The sequence below is a fragment of the Simochromis diagramma genome, unplaced genomic scaffold, assembly GCF_900408965.1.
Source record: "Simochromis diagramma unplaced genomic scaffold, fSimDia1.1 OVJJ01000501.1, whole genome shotgun sequence".
NCBI classification, from domain to species: domain Eukaryota; kingdom Metazoa; phylum Chordata; class Actinopteri; order Cichliformes; family Cichlidae; genus Simochromis; species Simochromis diagramma.
Window position 1 is genome coordinate 5,962,419 of NW_024387320.1, and position 26,935 is coordinate 5,989,353.

The window sequence follows — 26,935 nt, forward strand, 5'->3', positions numbered from 1 at the left end:
AAACAGGCTGAGCAAAAGCAGGTCGATTAGGCAGTGATACACAGGTGTGATGACCCAGCTGCTGCAGCCCCTGGCCACACCTGCTGGAAACCCCAATCACACCAGCCCCTGAGAGCTGGGGAGAAATCAAGAGAGTGGGGGGAGAAAGACACAGTTAAATCTATAATTTGTTGAACATAGACACAATTATTTGTAGTTTTTCCTTAGTACACCACAGTGAATTTCAAATCAAACAATCAAGACACGATAAATGTGAAGACTTTCAACTTGAATCCAAGGTTTTACAATTAATTGGACAGTTAACTAAAGTGCAGTTCGAGGGCCATGTGAGGCCTGTTTGTTTGGTATTTTATGACAAATGAAGCAGACAAAGTTCTGAAACTGGATACAAGAAACCAAGATTAACTTGCATCCACCCATTTCCTTCTGTTTATCCAATTCAGGGTCACTGTGGGGCAGAAGCCTAATCCAGATGCCATAGTATGAAAGGCAGGGTACACCCTGTACAGGTTGCCAGTCTGTTGCAGAGCTACCAGTACTAGTGTTTATTGATGATGTGACTGCTGCTATAGGATGAATTGTGAAGTGCAGGGTTAAACTCTCTGCACAGATTCAGCCAAATGCTGCAAAACTGATAAGACAGCGCTTCACAGTGTAAATGGATAACAACCCAAAGCATGCTGCAAAAGCTAACCAGGAGTTTCTCATGGTAAAGAAATGGGATATTTTTCAATTACCAAGTCCGTCGCCTGATCTCAGTCCAACAGAGCATACTTTTCAGTCACTGAAGACAAAACAGAAAACAGAGAGACCCACAAGCACGCAGCAGCTGCAGATGGCTGCAGTAAAGGTTGAGTAGAGAATTTCAAGAAAGGAAACGCAGCATTTGGTGATATCCATGGGTGCCAAACTTCAGGCAGAAAAGATTTTCATCCAACTATTATAAACAATCCTTATAGTTAAAATTATCCTAATTTGTCCAACTGATTTTGAGCTTCCAAAAATTAGGAGCTGTGTATAAAAATGCCTGCAATTCCTAAACCGTTAATGCTAAATATTTGTTAAACCCCTTGATTTAAAGCATTTAACTCATGTTTTGAAAATGTTTTAAAATCTGTCCAAAAACTACAAAAACTGTGTCTTTGTCCATCAAATTATGGACCTAAGCGTGCAGGATATGGGCCCACTCACCAGCTGATATTAACATGTACAGTTTACTTCCTGTCAGTTCTTTCTCATGAATTCATGTGTAAAATGCAAAATCATGCATCTTGTTTAGACGTCATCTCTAAAACCTCTCTGGTGCACCCACATTGTGACTAATAGGGCAAAAGACGAATCGTGCACACATTATAACGAATTCATCTTTTAAAAAAGAAATTATAATCCAAAGTATTTATTAGTGATAAGAGTAATGAAACTGGCCCCAGTGAGGATTCAGGTACCCTCCATTGTATAAAGATAGCCTTTATGCAGTGAATATAGACAGCCAGTTACACAAACTGTCCCCATGCATGATGATGATCCACGGTCTGCGTCTTTAATTTCCCCATCACCCCTTTTCAGTGTCAGTCTCTTGTAGAGCAGTAAAAACACAGTCTTTAAAAAGCATGTATGAAAAAAAGACATCTTGGTGTCTCCCTTTGAAGACATAAAATGACTCTAAGAAATGAATTCTGTTACAGCGTAATAAGGATTCATAAAAACTCTAGCTTAACCTGTTCATGTCCCGAGAGTAATGAATAATTCTTCAGTCAAGTCGTCACATTACTGACACATCAAGAGTCTTCTCTTTGCTGCTTTAACTTATTATGTTTTGAATTTTCCGTCTCACAGAGGTTTATGTACTCTTCCTAAGATCAGCTGGGGAGTTCATCAAATTTCGAGTGTTTAATGGATTCATTGCTTTACTAAATCACAAAAAGCACAAAGATCACCCATGGTTTCAATGCTCTCTTGCAGTATTGTTAACACTCAGAAACATCTGTTACAAATACAGCAGGGTGAAATGTAAATGAAGCCGTTTGGCTTTGGGGCAAAGCAAGAAGTGCCTTTACTGCGTATTCACCCAAAGGATGAGAAGGAGTCAAATGGAGCAGTCAATATGAGAGCTGCTATTATTAATGCTACAGTGGTCACTCTCATACCAAGCATCTCTTGACCCCGGCACTGCCCTTTTTCAGCCTTACTCCCCACAGGCTCTTCGAAACTTTACCCAGAAGCGATACGAGCACACGCATCGCTTCTTAATGAAGCGCATGGCCAAAAATAAAGCCCACACTCAAATCACGCCCTTTCATAACCATCTCTCTGGGAGTTTCCTGTTCACTGAGAATTCTCATAATGAACACATTCTCTTATCGTGAATGCACTTTCCATTTTTAGCCTCTTGTAGTTGTCTGTATTGCTTTACTCTATATGGTTGGGACAATACAGCTACATAGATATGCACATTAAGCCAGAGTTTCCCCCGAATGTACAGCCCTGTTCATGATCATGCAATTGATTGGTTCCTGCAGAGCCAACAAGATAATCGATATTTTCAGCTATTTTATCCCCTGTTTAACCAGTGATCCGTTCTGTTCTGCTATATTTTTATTTTAACCTTCGGTACACATTTCAGGAGTCAGTGCAACCGCGAGAATAAAACATCACCTTGTACTGTTTGTACCAGAATAAAATGCAACAAGTAGGTGAACAACAAATGTGATATCATCATGTTATTTTGAGTGTCAGTGGTTTGTGTTGTTTCCTTATTCATTTATTTAATGCTTTATCTGGCATGTTTAGTGACTATGAACATAAAAAAGGTGTTTAGATAGATAGAGTCTACAGTACACACAATAAGTAAGTGGGCATTTTAAACATTTTAAGGACAATTATCTTTTTGTGTCATTATTAAGATGCATAATGATACATGAACAATGATGGTTGTAGGTAATGGTCTGATTGGCAGGAGCCAAGCGCGCTCAATCTAGTATTGCCCTAATGTTATGAGCCACGCCTCATTTCTTTGTATTTAGCTAGGAAAATGAGCAAAGGTGTAGCAATTTAGTGAAAAATGTGCAAGCCTATATGTGGAAATACATTGTACAAGGCTGAAACAGAGATTGTAAAGCTCTAACTAGGTTGAAAGTCAATATTTGGTATGACTGCCTTTATTTTTCAATGCACCCTGAACTCTCTTGGGCAGCTTTCTTGAAATTTCTTTACACAATCTTCAGAAATAGTTGTCCAGGCTTCTTGAAGGAAATTCAAAGCTCTTCTTTTAGATGCTTCTACCTTTTGGTTCTGTTCTCTGGCAAGATGCCCCCACACTGCTTTGATAATGTTGAGGTGTTGAGGTTAATTTGGTATAATTATGCCTTTTCTTTTTCTCTGTTTCCTTTCCTTGAGAATGGCTTCTTGACAGCCAACCTTCCACTGAGACCATTTCTGATGAGGCATGAGGAAAACAGTAGATGGGTCAGCTGAAGGGCCAGATGCATCTCTCGGGTCATGAGTTAGGTCTTCACTGATTTTTTTCCCTATTTCTTAAGAACATGGCTCTTAGACACAAAATACAGTTTAAAATTGGTTCATTGCTACGTTGTCTGTTACATGTAGACACAAAAGTCAAGTAAGGGTGCCTTTGTCATGCTTGAATGATCAATAGGTCAGCCCAGTGTTAAGTCGTTTAACACATACACACACACACAAAACCTACATTTAGCTAGATTTTCTTCAGTTTGTGTGTTCTGCTTTTGTCTTGTTAATTTAAGTTGCCAGCAAAAACACACTTTGAAAAAGCTGACTGTTAAGGATATTTAGGCCTTATTATTATTATTATTCTCACATCCAAAATAATTTGCTCCATTTGGTGCACAATAATCTTCACCTTTGAAATGGAGGATATCTGAGTTGTGCGTACAGTTGTGGTCAGATGTTTTTATACCCTCATCATGGGCATGAATGGGGCTTTTAATGATTTCTTTAAACTTTTGGAATGATTGGTGGAATGACTGTACAGCACCCCTTTTTGGTAGTTTAAAAAAACATGATTTGGGTGCACAGTTTGAATTTATTTTGGATTTCTCTAATCTAATCTCCACAGAATCAAAAATATACATACAGGCTCAAATACAGACATAAACTCAGTTAAATCTTTTAATAAGTGGTGCTGAAGGTTCTGCAGTGTCTTTTAACTTGACAAGGCTGAGGACTATTAGCTTCACATTAATGATCATGATTGACTACGACTGGTAGTTTCTCTTTGCCAGGATTTGTTTGACAGCACTCATCAGGCTGACCTATAGTTAGAACAATGGAAAAGCCCAAGGAACCCAGTGAAGAGCTTAAAAAAAAACATAGAGGGACAGAATGATGTATTTGCACATGTTGGGAAGGTCTCTTGGAGCCAAAATCATCCATTTAAACAATTGTATGTAAGTATAAATAATTCAGTAAAGCCTGCTGTGAACTGGAAACAACTGGAACACCAGTGTCCACAGTGAAGGCAGTTTGGAGAGTCATGGACTGAGAGTGTACGGACCAAGAAATAAACCCCTGTTTCAAAATCAACACCTCAGGGTCAACTGAAATTTGCAGCTGTACACACAGACAACCCAAATGCCTTCTGGAGAAATGTTTTATGGTCAGACAAGACAAAAAAAACTATTTGGCAGCAAAGACAAGCGGTATCCTTGGAAGAGTAAAGGTAACGCTTTCAAACCTAAGAACATTATCATTATCAGTGTCAAGTCTGATGGTGGTACATGGATGGAATAATGAAGAAGGAAGACCACCACCACCAAAATCTTCAGCTTTATCTCAAACCAACAACAACGGTTAAGACTCGTACACAGTTTTTCCAACTGGACAATGAACCCAAACACACACGCAAACTGTGTTTGACATGGGTAAACATTAAGGCTAACGTTAAGCTTCTGTTCCCAACGTCCTGACCTCAACTCTATTGAAAACTTGCTTAAAAACTGGATCTGTGCCAGGAAACCAAACATTTTAAATGAGTTTTACCAATGCTGCCAAGAAAAGTGGTTAAATATCCAACCAGAGTTATCGTGGAAGTATTTAAAGATATATGCTGTAGCAAAAAGAAGTGTTCAAAGAACTCATTAAACGTCTCAAACTACCCTGACACTCCTACTCCTGGTGAGTGTGGATAAACTTCTGACAACTGTTTGTATTTAAACAGTGCGGATGGCAGACATCACAAGAGTTTAGAAACAACCATCACACTAAATACGATTTTAAAAGTTTGTGTATTAGAAACACTCGATGAGGTGCAGAAGAGAGAGCGATTCGTGTTAAAAGGGGAAGGATTGTCCTGTAAGTTACATGAGGAATTTTTGCAAGTCTTAAACCAAGATACAAGCAAGAGGGGACCTTGGCAGTAGCCAAGAAGCTGCGATGTTCAGATGAGGTGAAGTTGCCAAGGGAAACAAGAGGACATTTATAGATGCGAAAAAAGCTGAGGTTACATTTAGAGGACAAATATGAGCGTAAATCTGATTTTGTGTTAGGGTACCTCAGCTGATTACTCCAGGATGTTACTGTACTCAAGCCTACTCTGGCTAATTTGTTATCCTCATAACTCATTCCACTGTTATGTAATAGCGCTGTGGGTCTTTTTTAACTTGTAAAGACTGCAGTCTTCATTATTTATACTCTTTCATAGCACAGAGCTATCTGGCATTTAGGCCTGAATGGGTTTGTATATTAAAATGGAGCAAACTTCCTACATTGATAAGGAAGTGCAGCATGTATGCACCAAGCTGTCATCAAAAGAGCCCCTTTTAGAAAGATAAACCCTATTTCCCAGTCAAAGCATCCATTCCTCCATAGCTCGGCGGCATTAATGGAGCAGCAGGACTGAGAGCGGTGCCTTAGAGTTGTTACCTATTCTACCATCCATTAGCTGAAAATTGCGTTGAATTTAAAATAACTTTCTACATATCGACTGACGGAGGTTTTCACATGTTGTTAGAGTTGAATTTTAACCACTGGGAACTGTAACCATTTTGAACAAAGCAGAAGTCAAGGTAAAGCAGCTTACTGCACAAGCTCAAGCATTTATTGTTGACAATTTATTGTTGGGCGTGCAGCTCCGATCACAGCTGACCCTTCTCACCCTGGACACAGTCTGTTTGACCTGCTCCCCTCAGGCAGGAGGCTCCGGTCCATTCGCACCAGAACCTCTCGCCATAAGAACAGTTTCTTCCCCTCTGCTGTTGAACACATGAACAATAACCGTATGACTGTTCCCGCAACCACTAACACATGACCCTACGCTGTGTTCACTGCATCATTCCATGTTTGGCACTGATCACCACCTGCACTCATGTATATATCATGTATATATCTATCTATCTACTTAGCACTTTTAATTCTTATTCTCATTTTTATTTTCATGTCTATTTAAGCGTAATTTATAACAGTATGTTTGCACTGAAGCACCGCAGCAATTTCCTAATGTTGTAAACCCGCTCAACATTTGGCAATAAAACCCTTTCTGATTCTGATTCTGATTCTGACAATGTGTGTTTTTATATTTTACGGCTGTATTGTTTATTTTGTACCATTATTCTGTAACACTACAAAGTGTCAGAACAGAATCTACTCTGAAAAAAAATAGTAGTGTCTCTAATGTCTGTTTCTATTTTTAAAAAGGTCAAGACAGTGTTTGTAATGGCTCTTTAACACCAGTCTGATAGATGATCACTGGGTGTGGAGACAAGAGCTCTTAAAGGCAGAGGAAGCACTTTTGTATCCTGGTCAGTTCGCCTTGGAAGCCTGTTGATTTAAAAGGTATGGGCAATGTAGAGTAAACCGACTGCTAACTAGAAAATTGGATGTCAGGATGATTTTGATGAGAGAAATTGATTAAATCTGTCAACTGTTCATTTTAATAACACAACTCTTTGCTTGCAGGTGTCTCTTTGGCAGTTCTAACAAGCAGGCTGGGAGCCAGCGTGATGCAGCCATCTCTCAACAGGATCTTCTCAAGGGACCTGTTACCATAGTCACTTCCATCACACAGATTAAAAAAAAACTCAATCCTGACCTTGGGGAAATGCACTCCTCCTGTTGATCTTACAGTGGTACTGGTCGCAGGGATAGATGAGAAAATAAGGCAATTGTGTGAGATTTGAGCTGACTTCTAATGTTTGTCTCAGTCAGCAGAAACAAGGTGGCTAACAGGGGAGACTGTGTTTCTGTTTTTCCTCTGCTGCCCTCAGAACATAATGAAATAGGGATGGTGATGGAATTGGATAATCTGATGGCATCGGATAATCTGAGTTCTCGCAGATGTTGAGCTTTAATGATGACAAAATTATTTCTGAGCCATATTTGAGCACATTTCGTGTGTTTTCACCTCTGGAACTGAAAGTGATTGTTTCTCTTTCTTTCTCTGTGATTTTTGCATTTGTCTCAGTAGATTATAGATCGTTACAACTCTAAAACCATATAATAATGTTGAGGTGCATGCAAACAAAACACCAGTTATGTTTGCATGATTTTCTTCTGTTACTGTGCGTCCCCAGTCCCAAAGAGGCAGTTTCTCTCAACACCTATTCCCACAGCAGTGCAATGGAAGATCCACCTCTGGGAGTTCCTGGAACTGTTAGCATCCACTGCCGTTCTGATCAAGACCTGAAAACAAGCTTCACTGCATCATTATCGCTTGTCTGAATCACTTGAGGTACTAACAAAGCCTATGAGAAGCACTGTGTGCCTTCTCTTGTTTCCTTTTTTTCACGATTTTGACGTCATAACTAGACGATTTAGGTGTAACTATTTATTTTCATTGTTCTAGATCTAAGATTATTATAAACTTTTTGTTTTGTTAACTCTGTGTTCTCTGTAAATATCATTTTGACAATATTTCATTGATTCAAAAGTGTTTGTGTTCATTGATTCTAGCTTTGTCTTTGTGTTCATTGATTGGGCTGTTCCTGAGTAACCGTGGAACAAATTTACGCTACAAACATGTTTTAACAACACAGCCATGACTTGATCAAGTCTTATGGAATACAGCTGTCTGAGCTCTCGTTCATTCTTTGAATGAATGCCTGTTATATTTTTAGTAGTGTTTGTGTGTTGCATGTCTTGGCAACATGTAGAAAGTTTTGCATAGAGATTAAAATATTATGTCATGTTTGACCTCTGACCTCTCTCTCAAGGTCAGTAGATTATTCTGAAGGTCAAAGGGATAACAAGGCTATATAGAGCTATATATTCAAACTGCAGTTGTTTGTGCTGATAATATTTTCAGCATACAGGGAAGGAAAAGGGGGGATTCTAAATTTAGTTTGGGCCTCTGTCGTCTTTTTCAAGGTCAAAAAAGGTCAAACTTTCAAACTTTAAAATGTCTTCTATCTTTCGAACCATGCGGTGACCTTAAGATGCGATATGCATCTATAAAGAAAGTATTGTCAAGAGTAAGACAAACTGTATAAATGACAAATAATACAAAATAATTATATTCAAAATTATGTCAAGTATTTCAAAATGCATTTCAACAGGGAAAACAAAATCCTGCACTTTGCAGTGCAATAAAAACAAATGCAAACTTGTTAAAAAACTAACAAAGATGAAGAGCATATACAAAAACAAAATATTATTCCACCAACAGAAGAGGATGGATGGATGGATGGTGAGCTGCCTTGGCAGCAGTTTATGTTCTCAAAGTGGCTCTTGCTTTTGTTTTGTTGGGGTTCTTTTGTGGTTGTTTTTTAATAAATGATTAATCAAATGAAATAATGCAATTAATCAAAGTCATTTTTGATCCACCTACTTAAAATTCTGGCAAAAAAAAACCCAACTCATAAATACAAATGAATATTCCAGTCAAATCCAAAAGTCCAACCTTAAATCTGACAACTGCAGCCTAAAAATCAAATCTTCTAAAACTGTTTGCACATAAAAGCCACTGTTTAAGCTACCAAAAGCTCAACAACATTGTCCTTTTCTCCATGTCCTATTAGGACTTGAGGGCTTTCTTCAAATTGATGAATCATATAGTTTAATATAGTATATTAGTATGCTAATATAATCATACCAAGCCAGTGAATGTAAACACAGTATTAAAATCTGGGAAAGTCTTTGGCAGAAAGTGTACACAACAGTCTGAAAGTAGAAGGCTCTATGTTCTTATAAGACCAAGGTTTAAGCATTTTGATAACATGTCAAATTTTTATTTGGACAAAGTTAAACACTGTGCAGCAGAAACAGCAGAAACTCTATTTGTAAAGTTTCTGCAACAGTCCCTGGAAAGGTCTGAGTTTTATGTCCAAATGTCGCCTGCAGTCTACATGAGAAATGGAATTTGGGTTTTAGTCAGAACATTTCAATAAATTCATAAATAAACTGCACAAGAATGCCTTCAAAACGTCATCGGTCCTGAAGGGCTTAGTATTCAAATCAATTCAAAATTGGTCACAGACATTTGCCCATGCTATAATCACACATATTCAAAGACCTAGAAACATTTTACAAATATCTCAGTTTAACTGTTCAACAAAAAACACAAAAGTGTAAAAACAAAACAAAAATAGGATGGAAGAGATCTAGAGGCATGTAACATGATTTTTTTCCATCTTGGTATTCTCCGTCTGTCCCATCAACACGTCTCCTCTTATTCAACAAAATAACAAAGTGGACTGGAAATGTTTTATTGCATATAATTCATTCATGAGAGTGCTTCCCACGCACTGAGGCAAGACTACGCTGGGAGATGGAAGGAGGGCCAATTAATTCACCTCTGAGGGCATCTGTGGGGAAATGCCAGACATGAGGCCTGTAGCCGTGACAGATCGACATCAGCTGCTAACGTCTACGACAGCTTTGTGATTGTGCAATATTCTCATTAAACCTGTACTTGAAGAACAGTTTGCTTATGAGTATTTACAGGTTTGAGATATGTGTGAAGCGAATGTTACAGTTTATTTTTCTGGCTAATTGTTATCTTAATGACAACATTTATAACAGCTTATAAGGGTGTGAAAAAACGGTGACGTGACCATTTTTTCATCAGTGCTTTTTTGTTGTTGTTGTTGTTGTTGTTGTTGTTCCTTCTAGCGTGAAATTTGAATGCTTAAAAGTAAAAATGCTATGTGTGTCAAAAGTCGTCGTAGCCAGTTCCTGTCAGTAGGGGGAAGTGTTGCATGTATATTCATTCATAGAGTCAAATCACTAGAATAGGTTTCATTCAACAACTCTGATTTCCTCTTTCTGTCTTTTATTTCCCGGATGATATACATAATACTTTATAAACACATTGAAATAATCCAACGTGATACCACAGTATAGAAGTGTAATGCTTTGTATTTCTAATTTAAGTTAAAGGTTTCACAATAATTAACTTTCCCGGCATTTTTCCTCATGACCAGGCAAAATCTAACAATGTCATTTCTTGTTTTGTGTATAAACTAAGTTTGCACTAGTGTTAGTTTAAGTGGCACTGGTGTAAGTTTTCCACTGTTATTGACCGTATGTACTTAAAATACAAAAGATGTATACTGTGTCCTTACAGCTTATAGATTCATTCTACATATGGTTAAATTAATTCCACTGATGCTCTAAAAGATGAAGAGATCAAAGTGATTAGTGGATATAACGTCTAGCCAGACACAGTAAGTGTCAGACTTTATTTATTTGTTTGTTTTTCTTTGTAAAAGTAAACTAAAAAAATAAATAAAATAAAAGCAGTTTATGTTCTAGCTCATTTTCCTCATTTTCAGCTTTGAACTATGTGTAAATGCGTCTTCACACAGGGGCTCATTTTACAGCCACTCGCTCCACAGTCTGCTCGCTAATTAGCCTATCTCTGTGGCTGTATGTGTTTCTCTGTGTGGAACAAACCAAACAGGCGCATCGTTTGAAACCATTCATCTCCGCTCTCTCGCTCTGCTGTCATGGCAACCGTGTATGACTGGCACGAAACACACTGCAGTTTTCTGAGCTTTAGTCCGCGCGGACGGTTCAGCGTACTCTCGGAAAGATGAGTAAAGAAATCAAGGAAGCAGGGCAACCACAGACTGCAAGGTGAGGCAGGGAGCCCGGAGGGTATTTACGCTAATTGATTTATTGGCGTACGCGCCAACTGTTGATGCACCCTGTTAACAAACTGTCCGTCGTTTATTTGGATTAAGAGATGCTGGACAATTTAGGGAAAAAAAAGTCCCATCTCTATACATAGGCCCTACTGCTTTATTTATTCAGCAAAGCTGTCCTCTTTGCATGAGCCTATTTTCCACTGCAGAAACTTTCCAGGGACCATGAACCTTTGGGGGGATTCACTTCGTTTACATGACTGGAACTGGATACAAATAAGTTAATCTAAAGCACTCATAAATAAACATACAGTCCATGAAACAGAAACACATACCTGCCACATAGAGCAGGTGTATAAGAGCCATGGAGATGGCCAAGTTATAGGTACTAGAAAAAAGAAGCACCCCTGATCTGGACAGGGCATCCCAGAGCTTGTTATTCTTGCATAATTTGCCCATACTTTTATTGTGCTATTCCTTATATTGTGCTATTCATTGTATCTTAATATATTGTATTGCTAATAGTTTAGTCTGTTTTTGTTTTTGCTTTTGTTTTTCTTAATGTTACTGGACTGGAGCAACCATAACCCATATAATTTCCCCAGGGATTAATAAAGTATTCTGATTCTGATTCTATTTTAAATAATCTTGAGCAATTTTAAAACAATCCCCATGTGGATTTTATTTGTTATAGTTTTCTTCATTTTCATTGTATCATTAAAATGTGTGAACCTGTTTGTTTTCTGCTGAGTGTAAAGGGCTTGGTTTTTTGCAGCTTTTTTTTTTTCTGTTTTCTCTTTACAGGAAGCCGTCGCTGCATCCCTTAGCAGTGCCCCTGTTTCCCACTGCAAGCAAATACCTGCAGGAGAAATTGGACCAGGCTGCGTACGACATGCACAGAAAAAGAGTTAAGAGAAAAGTCTTTGATTTTTACATTTTTTAAAAAAAACATTTGTCATCATTTTCCCTGTTTGCCCATATTCTAAATGTCTTGACCTTAGGTTGTTTGGGGGGGGGGGGGGTTTGTCACAAACTAATCTACCTTTTTGTTTTATACAGTTGTTTTAAAGTCAGGATAATCACGGTTTACCGCCTCAGACAGACATGTATGTGTTTTTTTCCCCCAAGGTGATGACAGCAAATCCAGTAGTAAACACGGGTCCACCAAAGACATATAGTCACCTCACTCCCAAGCAGAAGAATCACAAGGTTGTCCTTTGAGTGAGAAAACATAAGAAATTTAAATGAATAATTAGAATCACAAAATTATTTTTACCTCCAGTCAGTGTAGAATAAAGTATTGTGAAGCCTGAAGTGATCCAATGTAATAACAATGTTTTAGAGTGACTAAAACACAGTTTTTACATACATGTAGTTAGAATAACCTCCTGTAAATGTGACTGTTTCTAATCACATTTTGTTGAATTAAGACTGAATCGCTGAGGATGCTGGAGATTCAGAGAGAAAACAATAGGCTTAGAGAGAATATATCACATATTATGAGCACACCTGGAAGAGTCGACAACTGGAATTTCTATGAAAAGAAAAGGTCAGTTAAGTTTCGTAATAACCGTGTCAGAACAATAGGGTTTTCAAAGAAATAAGGCGGCTTAATTGTGCTTTCTTTTTCTTCAATATAGCCCTGGGAACAAAAATCAGCAGCTGGAAATGCTCAGAATTGCCCAAGAGAATCAAAGGATCCAGCTTAAACTGAGCCAGTGCAAACCTTTCTATGTGAGGGCTTGGCACGAGGATTGGCTCAAAACTACCGAAGTGATGGAAAGAATTAGTCACTATCCTCATGACAGAGAAAATCAGCAAAAGGTGTCCTTTTCTTTCTTCCTTGTGTGTATTAAAGCTGCATTGCATTCCTTAACTTCTATGCTCTATATGCTTTTGTTTCACACTATATGTACAAATCAGATAAAAATGTGAACACCTGATCTCATGTGTCACTGCTAGGGACAAGAAAAAAGCAGCAAGGTAAGCAGGAAATGTGGTGCAAAACAAAAGAAGAAAAACGAGCAACAAGGAAGAGGATACAGGAACACAGATACCTTTAAAACAAATGCACTACCAAATGAGAAAAGGAATGAAAGAAAGAAATCACAAGATACACCCTAAAATTCAAAATAAATCAATTAAAGCAGTCATTCCACTGACAAGTCACATGTTTTTGATGTATTTAAAAATGCCAAGGACTCCTAATAAACCTAAAAATAAAAACAGGAAAAATGTTAATGCCGTGCAGTATTTGTTATTCTGTGATTAGGTAAGCAATTTTAAATGCAGTTTTCTTTTTCCTTTTTTCATATTGTTACTTTATTTGTATTTCATTTTATCCTGACTTCATTCTATTATATTTTTACTTTCAGAATACTTCTTACATTATTAAGATATTTGTTTAGTCATTAGTGTTTAAAATGTATTTCTCTTTTATCCCTATACCATTCTGCCGATTTATTCTATTTGTTATGCATGTATTGTGTTTATTTAACTGCTGTAAGATGAAAGGTGTTCCTGTTGTATCTGTCTTCACTGTTGTTAATGTGATGACAAATAAAAACAGGGGAAATACACTGAAATAACATATATTATTATTATTATTATTATTATTATTATTACTACTACTACTAATAATAATAATAATGTTGTTGTTGTTGTTGTTGTTAGGCGGCCCGGGGGCCAGGAGCATCAACGTGGAACTTTCTATCACGACGTAGTTTCCTTACGGAACGGTTTAGCGGAGCACTCATTGCAGAAAGAAGCCGCGGGTTTGATTTTACGCAGCTAGCGAGATCTCACGTAGTGTTTTAGTGCATAGCTTCCTCTGCTTCTTAGAATGACACACTTTTGATAGTCAGAACTTTTGACAGTCCACTTTTAAAAAGTCAAAATGAACCTCGACAGACTCAGAAAGCGAGTGCGGCAATACATCGATCAGGTAGGAAAAAAATATTAGTTTCTGTGTTGCTAGCTTACGCTAGCTTTTTTTTTTTTTTTTTAGCACGTTTGGTGTCAGTGGTAACGAACTCTTGCTGTTTTCCTCTTTAACAAATAACAGCCAGTGAGCAGCTTGACATATATTTTGGAGACTGATGCGGTGCCTTTGTGTGTTTGTTTACAGCAACAGTACCAGAGTGCTCTGTTTTGGGCCGACAAGATAGCATCTCTCTCTCACGGTGAGCAAATTACGGTAGTTCTAATCTGTCTGTTAGAGTAGCATTACTTAACCTGTCAGCAAAACTAATGATGGTGTGTGTGGTGCTTCATGGGAAGTGGTTACGTTTTCCTGTTACGTTGCAGCTGAAAGTTTTACTAGCGGTCTGGGCGGATAACAGATTAGCATCCTAGCACATCTTCATTGGTGTGAAACCTGCCAGCGATAACTTCCTAACCTCTAAAACTGATAACCCTATCGACTTTGTTTACATACAGAAGATCCCCAGGATATTTACTGGCTTGCTCAGTGCCTTTATCTGACCTCACAGTACCACAGAGCCTCCCATGCCCTCCGTTCACGTAAACTTGACAAGGTGCGTTGCGTGAGTGTTGAAAAGTGGGTGATTGCCTTTATAACCGTGTTTAGTACGGGAGTGGTGTGTGTTAGAGTTAAACTGTTTGTCATAAAAAAGTCAGCAGCATAATGTCAGACCAAAGTTTTAAACATCTCTTGTCTTCTCTTTAACAGCTGTACGGAGCTTGTCAGTATCTTGCTGCAAGGTGTCATGTAAGTAAATGGAAGATGCACAACATGCCAGTTGTTAGAGCCTTTTCTGCAATCTTCTAAATTGCAGATAATCGATTAGATCTGTCATTTTTAATGCTTCTTATTTGTTTCTGCTTTTTCTAGTATGCTGCCAAAGAGTTCCAGCAGGCCTTGGATATCTTAGATGCAGAAGAGCCAGCAAGCAAAAAGCTTTTGGACAGGAGTGGAAAGGAAGACAATGAGACATCAGAATCAACCAAGGATTGGGACATGTCCCCTGCTTCTGTAAGTCTGGGTTGCCATGTGGTGTGTATGTTTAATGAGTTATATTTTTAAATGATTTGACCGCTCACTATATCACAGCGGAGTTGTAGATAGAAAGCCCTGTACTGCCCTATATTGCACCTTAATTTGTTTTTATATAATTGCGTGGAATGAGTCTTGAGTTGAATGTTTTTAATAGGCAAAAAATACTTAAATAAGTAAATGACAAGTTAAATTTTTTCTTCTTCTTTTTTTTTCTGCTGATCTGAAAATTGATCCGATCTGTGACGAAAAAAACATGATCCAGTCCAAACCGTGAGACTTTTGATCTGTTGCACCACTAGTATACAGTGGAATAAACAGTTACTGATGTGTAGTAATGACAGAGAGTAAGAGGAAGAAGCTCCTCATCATTCTCTCTGTTTTGGCCTTAAGGGAGCGGAAGCGCTTCCCAGACCTCAACAGTGAGAAGAGTCCATTGTTGGGATGGGAGAGATCCCTCATAATCTTCTTGGCTTTGGTCTTGCACCGCTTAGTGTAGTTAATTGCTGTATGTGTGACGATGTTCTTGCAAACTTTCATTCAGATTGGCCCACCTGTTAGGGAGGAGATGGAGGTGCATACAAACATACATAACAGTAAGAAGATAGTTGATCTTGTTGAGGACTTTAGGAATTTTCGTAAAGCCCCTTACGTTTTAGCTGCGGACAATATTCTACAATACTGACTTAGTGTTATGTTTGTGGCCTGATCACATGTAGTAACCAGTTATATTGTAACCTGTTTGGGTATGCTTAGAAAAAGACACTTAACGTTGAGATAACTGAGTGTTCGATTATTGTATAAAATAGTGCTGATTGCATCCTGTGGACATGCTCTGCCAGCTGGCGTGGTCTTTTCACATGACCTCACGAGGGAAAATTGAATACAGAGGAGACGGCGTCAACTTCAGCTCAGCTTGTCAGTCTGTTAAACTGCTGGAGCACCTGACTCAAGCACACTCTCCTTCGCACAGACATCATTTACAAAAGTATTTAACAACTAGCCAACAACGAGAAACCATTTGATGCTTAAGAGACACAGAGTGACAGTAGGCAGTATAGCTTTGGTTTTTTAACATGAAACGAATTGTTTCAGTCAGGGGCCATATAAAAATGACACCCTGAGACTGCTTTTTAGTTTTAGCTTTCTTTTTTTCCCACTGTGATATTGTTTTTGTCACTATTTAGCTAATATGAACTAATTTTAGTCTGTTAGCAGCAATCAACCTAGTGAAGTCACAGTCTGTACTAGAGATGGACCGATCCGATATTACGTATCGGTATCGGTCCGATACTGACCTAAATTACTGGATCGGATATCGGAGAAAAATAAAAAATGTAATCCGATCCATTAAATATCACGAAAGCACCTCACAAAACTTGCAACGCGCCGTAACTCGCCTCAGAACGTTAGCACGTCGGAGCAGTATGCATCACGTGATAGAGCGGCTGTGGCATGCGGGACCTGTGGGTGGTCTGGATAGCATTTGGAGCTTCGCTAGCAACCCGGCATTTCATCTCCGACAAAGTTATCCCGAGAGAAGTAAAGCAAGTGTGTAAGTCCATCTCTGAATGTTTGTAAAGCATTCCTGCGTTAAGCTTAACAAGCGATATATGGAGCGACTGCCTCTTCTTGCTGCTACTTCAATCATGAAACTGCTTAACGATCAGCTGATCGGCTTTTCTGTTGCGACTCCGTCTCTCTTGTTTGCTTTTGGCCCACTTTGCACCAGAAAGAGGAAACCAGTGGCTGAACAACAGCAGCACGTTTAAGCTTGATCAGCTGTTGTTAGAATTTATTTAATATTACTTTCTACTCGAGGATCTTTTTCTACGTAGCTGACGCTGGTAACTGTGCAGGGGCGCATCTAGCAAAGTTTAGCCAGGGGGGCCGATAGGGCATTAACAGGGAAAAGGGGGCACAAAGACATACTTTTCTTTCTTATTCTCATTTAAAATGTCTCGCTTTTAATTATTTAATATTTATCTGAATCTTACACCCAAAGTTTTAATCTGATGTAAAATGTATAGAAGTCCATTACTGCATATAGTAACTGTTAAGTCTAATATACCCTAGTAAGCTATAGTACTTTTTCCTTTGGGAAGGTACCATCTGTGCAGTCTGCAATTTTGTTGAAGAAAGATGTTGAATCTATTTAATATTTCTTGAAAAATAATTGATTTCTGTGCATTTTTTTTCACACTGCATCAAATTAAGGTTGATTACGTCGATTAAGCATCATGAGGTGGAGCGTGAGGGGTGGTTCCCTATTTTTTATTTATTTATTTTTATTGTTGCTGGGAGTTGGAACCCTATTAGTTAGGTTGCTTAATATTTATGCTAAGTACTCTTTAAAATACCAGAATAGGGAGGATGGTGTAGGTTTAAGTTTATTAGATTGATCAGTATTGCTGAACTATGAAATATTTTTTTTTTGCATACAGGTATAACAGAATAGCTTTAGTGTAGTTGTTGTTTTAAACTTGAGTATGAACTTATACAAAATGCAGCAAGATATTTAAAAAACAGTTTTGTTGATTAAAAAAACACTATATCGGATTCATATCGGTATCGGCAGATATCCAAATTTATGATATCGGTATCGGTATCGGACATAAAAAAGTGGTATCGTGCCATCTCTAGTCTGTACTGGACGAGATGGTGCTAGACATGCTCTAAAAACAGTCACTTTTAACTTAAAACACTTATTTTTTGTAATTCCAGCTTCACAGACAGTGTTAGATTTGTGACAGTCAATTAGAGCAGGGCTCCATGGTGGAAATTACCTTAATACATGTAGAGTTTCATATCCAGTTTAAGTAAAAGTGAAATAACTGCTTAACAATTTAATTTAACAAACATAATCGAGCCTTGTAACTCTCCAGGAACTGAAACTGAGAAATATTTTCTATCTGCGATGTTGTATCTTGGGTTGCTCTTCTTTCCTACCATGTAAACATGTTCCATTTCCATTCATCGTTTGCTCTTCCTGTGTTATTGAGTACAACTAGTGAGTGCAGCGAGCGGTGCTCAGTTGAGTCATTTGCTCACTTTTGGTTTGCACATCACCAGCTGATAGTATCTTCTCTTATGTCTACACAGCTAGGTTATACTTAATAGTATATTTGTACCTTTTGTGAACCACATTTTCTGTTTCCACCTTTAGCGAAAACCATTTTCATGTGCAGTGAAAGAAGCGTTCGGGAAGGGTTGAAACATTTTAGCACAAACAATGTCCCCCAGACTCTGTAACTCTCCTCCTTTGGACTTGAGATTAGTGAATTCTATAATCTATTTTAAAAACCAGTTACCTATGCTCAAGTTCCTCAATAAGCACCCACACTTCAAACAAATTAAGAATGATCAAGGTCTTTGAACACGTATTGAGGCATGAAGGATCCTTTGTACCAGTGAGTTATGTCCCTGTGCAATCCACACAAATTCTGTTTGTAGAGAAATAGCATAAATTGTCCTTTCCTTCAGGATGTGAGAATTATCTCAAAATGCTGTCCAGTGTTGTTATGTATGGAGTATTAACACTCTATGAATTTATGTCCAGTGTCATAGACTCAACCTTTCTTTCTATTCATCTTTGCTCCCAATGAAATATTTCAGATCAGCAGCTCCATCTGCCTCCTGCGGGGTAAGATCTATGATGCCATGGATAACAGACCACTGGCCACCTCCAGCTACAAAGAGGCCTTGAAACTGGATGTGTACTGCTTTGAAGCCTTTGACCTTTTAACGTCCCACCACATGTTGACTGCACAGGAAGGTGAGACTCTGTGGCCAGCGTGTGCACTAAGAATTCCATTTTGTGCACATTAATGCCATAATAATTCCAGTAGTTTATAACAACGCTGTACGTTTTCATCTTTCAACAGAGAAGGAGTTCCTCGACTCCCTTCCTCTGAGTCAACAGTGCACTGAGGAGGAAGAGGAGCTGTTACACTTCCTTTTTGAGAATAAATTAAAGAAGGTAAGGGGTTATGCATTTAGTTTAACAACTGGATTTTAACTGTGAATTTATAAAGTTGGGGGTATTTTTTTCCCCTCTTCTCAAGGATTGCAACCAAAGGCCCAACGCTAACAGTGAATTTATGATTAAGGATATTTTTTGTGATATCAGCTCACTGGTTTGCCATTGCTGATGACAAATTATAGAAAAATGATCTCTATGCAGTTATTATAAGCATGAGTGTGTAGAGTGACTGTTGTCTGTTGTTGCTGTGTGATGGTTTTGTCTGTTTTCACACCATCTCACATTTTAACCTTGCTATGTGCTTTCACAGACATGAATTTCACACATGCTCTCTCTGCTTTCCTCTGCAGTATAACAAGCCCAGTGATTTAGTGGTGCCAGAGATGGTCAATGGTCTTCAGGACAACTTGGATGTCGTCGTGTCTCTTGCTGAAAGGCATTATTATAACTGTGATTTCAAGATGTGCTACAAACTCACATCAATGTAGGTGTCCCAGGGTTTTCATTTAGTAGTAGCAGACTTAGTGCCACTGTAGAATCTAAGAAAATGAAATCTAGCTGTAGATTTTGCTCTTTAACTACACTAGATTATATTTGTATACATTTAGATTTATGAATGACTAGCAAATACATTTTTTGTGACTTCTGATTTTGGCGATGTACCTGAAGTACACCTGTTTTGATTACAGGGTAATGGTTAAAGACCCCTTCCACGCCAGCTGTTTGCCAGTCCACATAGGAACACTGGTGGAGCTTGGAAAAGCAAATGGTAAAATATATACACGGGTTTATTCATACAGCATGTTTAGTTTGGTTCCCCTGAATATCAGTTTAATGTTTTTGTTTTGTTTTTGTCCGTGCAGAGTTGTTTTACCTCTCACACAAACTTGTAGACTTGTATCCCAACAACCCAGTAAGTTTTTTTTTCATTATTTGATCTGTTATACATTTTTTTTCCCCCAATTATTTTGCTGATAACTAAAAACCTTTTAACCAGGTGTCTTGGTTTGCTGTGGGTTGCTACTATCTCATGGTTGGCCATAAAAACGAACATGCTCGACGATACCTCAGGTATTTATGTTCCCTCTTAAAGAGAAATCCATCCTTTTTGTTACAAAAAAAAAGTTACTGACAGTTTATGTTCTGGTCTCTCAAACATATTTGCTGTTGTACATCTCCTTAAGCAAAGCCACCACTTTGGAGAGGACTTACGGTCCTGCATGGATTGCCTATGGGCATTCCTTTGCGGTGGAGAGTGAGCATGACCAAGCCATGGCTGCCTACTTCACTGCTGCTCAGCTGATGAAAGGGTAGGTTGATGATTGATGTGTCAGAGAATGATCCATACGCATGTAAAATGTTTGTCTGTAAATAGCTGCGGTTGGTAAAGAATTTTGTTAAAACTTTAATTACAAAAGAGTCAAATGTTTCTATCATGTCCTTTAAAAACCTCAGCAGTATCCAAGCATAATGCCATCCAGGTTGTGTTGAACATACATATATTTTTGCTGTATTTTTGCCAGATTACATGCTGAGAGCCACGAGTATAAAAGCGTTTCCTGCTATTGACAAGAAAAAAATATTGGCTTAAATGTCTGCAGCCATTTTTACAACCTTTTATTTGTGTGTTTGTGGTGTTGTTTTGGGGTCATTGTGACATTCCTGCTTTACATTCATGCTTAAGTGCATGCTTTTGACTCCTTGAATCTTTCTAGACTATAATGGTGACTAAGAAACACAACATACTGTCACATGTAAAAGTCAGGTCATGTTATTGTTGAGTATTCTGTGTGCATTGACGTGCTTGTAAAACATGAGATGAGGATAGATTCAGCTTTCCTGTTTCCTGTACTCTGTTACACAGGTGTCACTTGCCCATGCTCTACATTGGGTTGGAGTATGGATTAACCAACAACTCCAAGTTAGCAGAACGTTTTTTCAGCCAGGCTCTTAGCATTGCTCCAGAGGACCCATTTGTCATTCATGAAGTGGCAGTGGTTGCATTTCAAAATGGAGAGTGAGTATGACGGCACAAACACCCTTAAACTTTTTGTTGGACACATTTAGGATAAATGTTGTCATCAGCAAATGGATATTGGTATCATAAACTGTATAGAATGGATGGGTGTAATTACGCTCATGTCTCCTGTTGGTCTGCAGCTCTGCTTCGGTTTACAAATTCAAACAAACATTGTGGTATGAACGAGAGTTAAAAATGGCCCAAATTCTTTCATCTTAAATAAAATGATCAGTGTGGCTGCTCTTCTGGGTGTTACAGTAGAGCTTAACCACCCAAGCATCTATGAAAAAGAGGATTTAAGAAGTTTAACAGTTACAAAATTAGCTCAGTAGTTTCCACCTGAAGATGATTATACCATGTTCTGATTGAGTGATTTCTAAAAAGCTCAAATGTGCTGTTCTGGTATCACTTCAGACTTGAATGAAGACAGAAAACTAAACAACAGCAATGTTTGTCCATTGAAGTTGATCTAGGTGGTAGCTAGCTACAAAGCTATGTAGCTAATTAGGATATTAAAAACACATTAGCAAAGTAATGATGGAGGATGAACGTTAACTTTTTCTCCCTCAATAAAACTTAATGTGAGGTTTCCCGATGGGCAAAGAAATGCAATCATAGGGCAGGTAAAGACGCTTAAAACAAACTCCAGTCAACAGAACATCTGTAATGATCCATCCACAGCGCGAGGTTAGACATCAACATTTTTGTGCGTGTTTTGCATTACTTCCTTTGGAAAATTGCTAAACTTCAGCTTAATCTACCCATTCAAACAGCCTCGGCTATTCATGATGCACATGAATAGCCGACAATGATCAGAGCTTATTTTTAGAGGGTGTTTATATTAAATTAAACAAAGATGTAAAGCATTACAGCACATTTAAAGGACGACAGCCTTAATGAACAGAGTAGGAGCTTGGCCCCGTAAGCAGGTTTGGTGCGTCACTTAACAAGCAGATAATTAAATGAGGTAAATTTAGCAGCTAGTTACCAAGTTTTGCTGCCTTTGTGAGCACCCAAGTGTACACGTACACACATACACAGATATCATTTAATTATGCATTATTTTAAGCTTTAGTTCATTGAAGTTGTCTAAATCATGTACAGTTGTCTTAAAGGGGGAGTTTATGGACAAATTGCTTTTTGTGACCTTTTGTTCTGTAAACATGCGAGTTTCAGCTGTAATGTTGGAAATCACTGGACCGTGACAACAATTTTGAAACCAGCCTCAAGTAGCCATCTGAGGAAGTCGTTGCATAACGTGTGTTTGCATTTATGTAATCTTGGTTTTTATACAGTCTTGGTATTTAAGTACAGTGTAGGAACCATGTAAGAGATCTAAGAGATGTTGCAAATTTGAGTAAATCCTTATGTATAGAGTGCACTGTTGTCATGTGTTAGTACACAGATTGCAGACAGTTATTTAGTTGCCTTCTAAGAACATTTTTGCTGTTTCAGCTGGAAGACAGCAGAGAAGTTGTTTCTTGATGCACTGGAGAAGATCAAAGCCATAGGGAATGAGGTAACAGCTGATTGTTTTAACTGATACCATCAATGTGATCCATGTCTTGAAAACTTAAGTCTTTGCAATATTTTTGTAATTTTGTTTTTTTTAATTAAAGGTTACTGTGGACAAGTGGGAGCCTCTGTTAAACAACTTAGGTCATGTATGTCGGAAACTGAAGTAAGTACTACTTAATTACATCAAGACTGTATTTGCAGACTGTGTTATGTCTCATTGCCATGGTACATGATACGCTCAAAGTTGATTTTATAGTTACTGATTAATTTCGCTACATATAAATTGGAAAATGATATAGCTGTTGTTATTCCATCAGCAAACATAGAAATGGAAAGTTTTGTAATCATTTTAAATGCACTATTTATGACATGTAAAGCCTGCTGATGATGTTTGGCTCACTCAGTGAGTAACAGCTTTGCATGTTGCTGTGTTTGTTTCCTTAGAAAGTACGACCAGGCTCTGGAGTACCACCGTCAAGCTCTGGTGTTGATCCCTCAGCACGCCTCCACCTATGCTGCGATAGGATACGTGCACAGCCTCATGGGTGACTTTGAAAGTGCTATTGACTACTTCCACACGGTAAACTTTAAAGGGATCCGTTGGTTTTGTTCCTTGTTTGTCTTTTAGTAAGAGGCACTCACAGAGAGTTGGAGTTCCTGTGGGTTCTTAACAGTCTGAAACAAAGTTACTAAAATGAATCTCTCATAAGATTACTGTGTTACTGGTATTTTAGGTAGCATTTTTAGTAGGAAGGAAGGAAAAAAATGTATAGCCTATGACATTTTTTTTTTTTTTTTTTTTTTTTTTTTTTTTAGTTAACCAAACACGTACACCAAAAAAAGTACACAAGAAAAATCTGACATAAACTATACACCGTCTAGATATCAGACAGGTTCACTTAAAATATAAAATGACTTGGCTCCAAAAATTTGACTTCTATCACAAGTTAATAAGATAAAGTAGCTATATTATAGTTGCATCTTAAAAAATATAATATTGCCCAATGCAGAGAGGTATTTTTGATTTAGCAGTGACTTTGTTTTGGGGGTTTTTAAGCCACAGATATAATGCATGACTTTGATCAATGTTTGGTTTTAATTCTTATTTTAGCTCTTGAAACGTTCATTTTAATTCTTTATTTGTTGTTGAGGGTGCTGTCCAGAATACTAGCAGCCATTAAAATCACTTAATTGTATTATTAGCACATAAAACATAGTCAAAACAATCTGTTTTTATCATTTAAAAAAGGGTTAAAGTAGTTTGTTGGGGTGTTTTTGTCTTTCTTTGGCAGGCACTGGGACTGAAAAGGGATGACACTTTCTCTGTGACGATGCTTGGCCACTGTATCGAGATGTACATCGGTGACACTGATGCATATATAGGTTGGTTTCAATTTTGGAAAATATTTTCACATTTCTTATGTCTCATATAAAGTAAATTGTTAAAGAATTTAGCTGTAAAAAATATTCATAGTCACCTTTTTTTATTATCTAAAAGGGCATTTCCTTTGTGTGAGATTAGGCACCTTCTTAGGAACCTGGTATTTGTGATGCCACCATAGACAATAAAAAGGTCTGGAGGCGATAGCTGTGGTTGCAAAAAGACTTTCTCAGGAAAAGCATAATCTTCTCTAATATTCTCCACTGAAATCCAAAGCTATCTGCAGCAATATATTAATAGCACTATAGACTAAAGGGGTAATTATAAAAAAATAGATTTGGGCTTTAACTGTCCTTTTAAGTCTGCGTAATTGTAATTACATGAGTGATATCTGCCTCAGAAAATGAAGTCTTCCTGTTTGTTTCTGCTAAGGCACAGACATCAACGATAAGGTGCGAGGCAACTTGAACACTCCAGCGCTGATGAAGATGCTGAACACCTCAGAGCCTGATGACCTTCTAGCCACTCCGAGATTGGAAGACACTAGCATCATGTCTTTGGAAACGCCTATCCCAAATCAGGACAAGATGATGCTGGAGACGCCGCTTCGGCTCTCGTTAACCCTGGAGTGTGACATGTACGAGAGCGACGTGATGTTAGACACCCTGTCAGACACCAGCACGTGATCTCTGCCACGAGGTGGAACTGTCGTGGCAACAGGGTGGCATAGGTTCACATATCCATGCCCAAGGACAACACAAAACCTTAGCACCTGCTCTTTACCAAAGGCTTCCTGAGGTTTCCCCGTCTTGTGCATTGTATGGTTGTTTCTCTAAGCAGCAAAACACAGAAGAGGCAGTTGTGAACATTATTAACATGAGTAAGTATAGATTAAATCTGATACGGCACCTGCTGTATTGCATATTATGTTTGCATGAATGCACTTTAAAAGGGGAATGCCTTGGTTAAGGTGCTTAGTACTTGGCCCAGCAAAGGCACAGCACTGGACCTTGGGTTAAGACACTGGGATCATGTGTTCCTATGACACTTGAATGAACAGGGGAAAGAAGCCACACACCTCACGTCATAAATTAAAGACTACAGTTCCTGTGGCAGCGCCCCCACCCCCAATGCTTAACCTGTGGATTTTCAACTTGAATAAAGAGCCAGCTAACAACAAGCCGTTTTTGGTGGGGGAAAGCGTTTTGATTATTCTTTCAAGAAACAATGCATTTATCTTGAAATAAAGAAATGTTGAATAACACCTAATCATTTCCTTTTTTTAATTATTACTATTGATTTCAAAAATCTACTGAACACAGTTGGTTCGGTGATTAATAATGAGAAGTTTTTAAATATTTTTCTTTTTCTACACATTTGTTTACTAAGTTGTCAAAGCTGAAATGTTGTAGATTATACGTTTGGTGGTTGAAAGAGTTCTTTGCAACTTAACACGAAAATTTGTTTGCTCATAAATGTGTTCAACTGAACCACTAAACAGAGAGATTTGAAGGAACAAAACGCATTTTATTGTGTGGTTTTTGACACCTCGTCATTCACAGCTGAGAATGGTGGTGTTTGCAAACAGTAGGGACAAAATTAAACCTGGTATCACAAAATTAGAAGTAGGAAACATTTGGCTTGTTTTTCTAGTAACTTCTCTAAAAAGCAACAGCCTTTGTTTTCTCCATATATATATTTAGCTCTGTGGACTAAAAAACAAAAACCATTGTGGGTGAGAAGTGTTTAAAACTTTTAAAAAGCTGATTGGAAAGGCAGGAATCTGCTGCAGATCAGCAGCATTGAACTAACCTGCAGCATTGAGCAGCCTCTCACGTGTCTTATTCCAGTTAAGGAGAGGGGTGGGATCTCTGAGCTCGAGTGAAAACACCGAACTTGTCTCCATCGCTTCTCTGAGAGACACAGGACAGATAGGGTTGTGCTACTTACCGCGGGGTCCTTGTGTTCAATGGAGAGCGTGGAGAGATGGGCTGCACTCCAACTAAGTCAACCGGCATTTACACCCACGATAAGGTCTGCCGGGACTTGGACACCTGCTCCACTTTTGTCCCCAGCATGAAGAGCTCAGAGTCGACACCAGAGGGACCTCGGCTGTGTGCAGAGACCAGAAGCAGCAAGGAAACCTTCCTAAGTAGTGAGTGTGCTGCCAACCTAAGTTCAGTGCTGACTTAAAGAAAAAAACTTGTTTGTACTTGGAAAGAATAAAAGTACTTGTTTATAAAAAATAGGTTTGAAAAAGTGTGAGGTTTATTCCACTGTGGACAAATACGCCAGTTTGCCGTGTGCACATCCATGCCGAGTCCGATGTGAAGAGATGGCTTTGTTGACCTTTTTGCAGTTCCCTGTCGAGACATCCACGGGCGGTCAGCGAGCCAGTCTTCCTGCCATGAATCGTGGAGTTTTGCGGGCAGCTCATCGTCTGCGAGTCAGTGCGACATGAAGCCCACCTCAGGATCCTCACAGTGACACCGAAAGAGCCTGTCTTATAGAGTTACATACACACTGCGTGAGTGGGAGTGTGTAATTATTGCAAGAACTGTTTCTTACGTACTTTTCGGTACTGATTAAAGACCGTTGTGGATGCTTAAACTAAATAAATGCGTTTTTCAACCAAGTGGATAGTTTCCCTTCTTTATTTATAAAATTGTGTTATTTCTATTATTTTAGTTGTTTTGCTTTTTTTTTTTTATTTTAGTTTTTAAATTTTCTTTTCTTTTCTTTCAGTTGTTGACCAAGCTAGAACAACAGCTCCATACAGGGAAACTACGTAAACTTCATACCATAAAGCCGCTTAAAAACAGAGAGAGAGACTCCAAAAAGGCTATAAAAGCGATAACAATGTTTGTTGATTAAATAGTTTGCTGCCTGTTCTTTCGGCCTTCGGGATATCAAAGCTGTCTTTTCCAGCCTCTGTCCGCTCGCGACATCACTGTATTCTCGCGAG

At 38.4% G+C, this 26,935-nt stretch overlaps 2 protein-coding genes across 3 annotated transcripts; both read left to right on the top strand.

Annotated features, from left to right (window-relative positions):
- The first annotated feature begins 10,878 nt into the window (after window positions 1-10,878).
- Window positions 10,879-13,309, top strand: cfap97d2 (CFAP97 domain containing 2). The gene is made up of 6 exons (XM_040005840.1): window positions 10,879-11,046; window positions 11,859-11,961; window positions 12,183-12,263; window positions 12,485-12,603; window positions 12,695-12,878; window positions 13,017-13,309. The coding sequence occupies exons 1-6, from the start codon at window positions 11,003-11,005 to the stop codon at window positions 13,176-13,178; spliced, it is 693 nt and encodes a 230-aa protein (XP_039861774.1). The 5' UTR covers window positions 10,879-11,002; the 3' UTR covers window positions 13,179-13,309.
- Window positions 13,310-13,787: 478 nt separating this feature from the next.
- On the top strand, window positions 13,788-25,234 carry cdc16 (cell division cycle 16 homolog (S. cerevisiae)). Of its 2 annotated transcripts, none has more exons than XM_040005661.1 (18): window positions 13,788-13,998; window positions 14,182-14,236; window positions 14,496-14,590; window positions 14,746-14,784; window positions 14,908-15,048; window positions 18,685-18,844; window positions 18,954-19,048; window positions 19,402-19,535; window positions 19,741-19,820; window positions 19,915-19,964; window positions 20,049-20,122; window positions 20,236-20,361; window positions 20,916-21,068; window positions 22,527-22,590; window positions 22,691-22,752; window positions 23,034-23,169; window positions 23,882-23,972; window positions 24,403-25,234. In XM_040005661.1, the coding sequence occupies exons 1-18, from the start codon at window positions 13,951-13,953 to the stop codon at window positions 24,654-24,656; spliced, it is 1,857 nt and encodes a 618-aa protein (XP_039861595.1). In that variant the 5' UTR covers window positions 13,788-13,950; the 3' UTR covers window positions 24,657-25,234. The 2 variants fall into 2 exon arrangements, with proteins under 2 accessions (XP_039861595.1, XP_039861594.1); XM_040005660.1 differs by having other exon boundaries at window positions 13,789-13,998; window positions 14,493-14,590.
- Window positions 25,235-26,935: the final 1,701 nt, after the last annotated feature.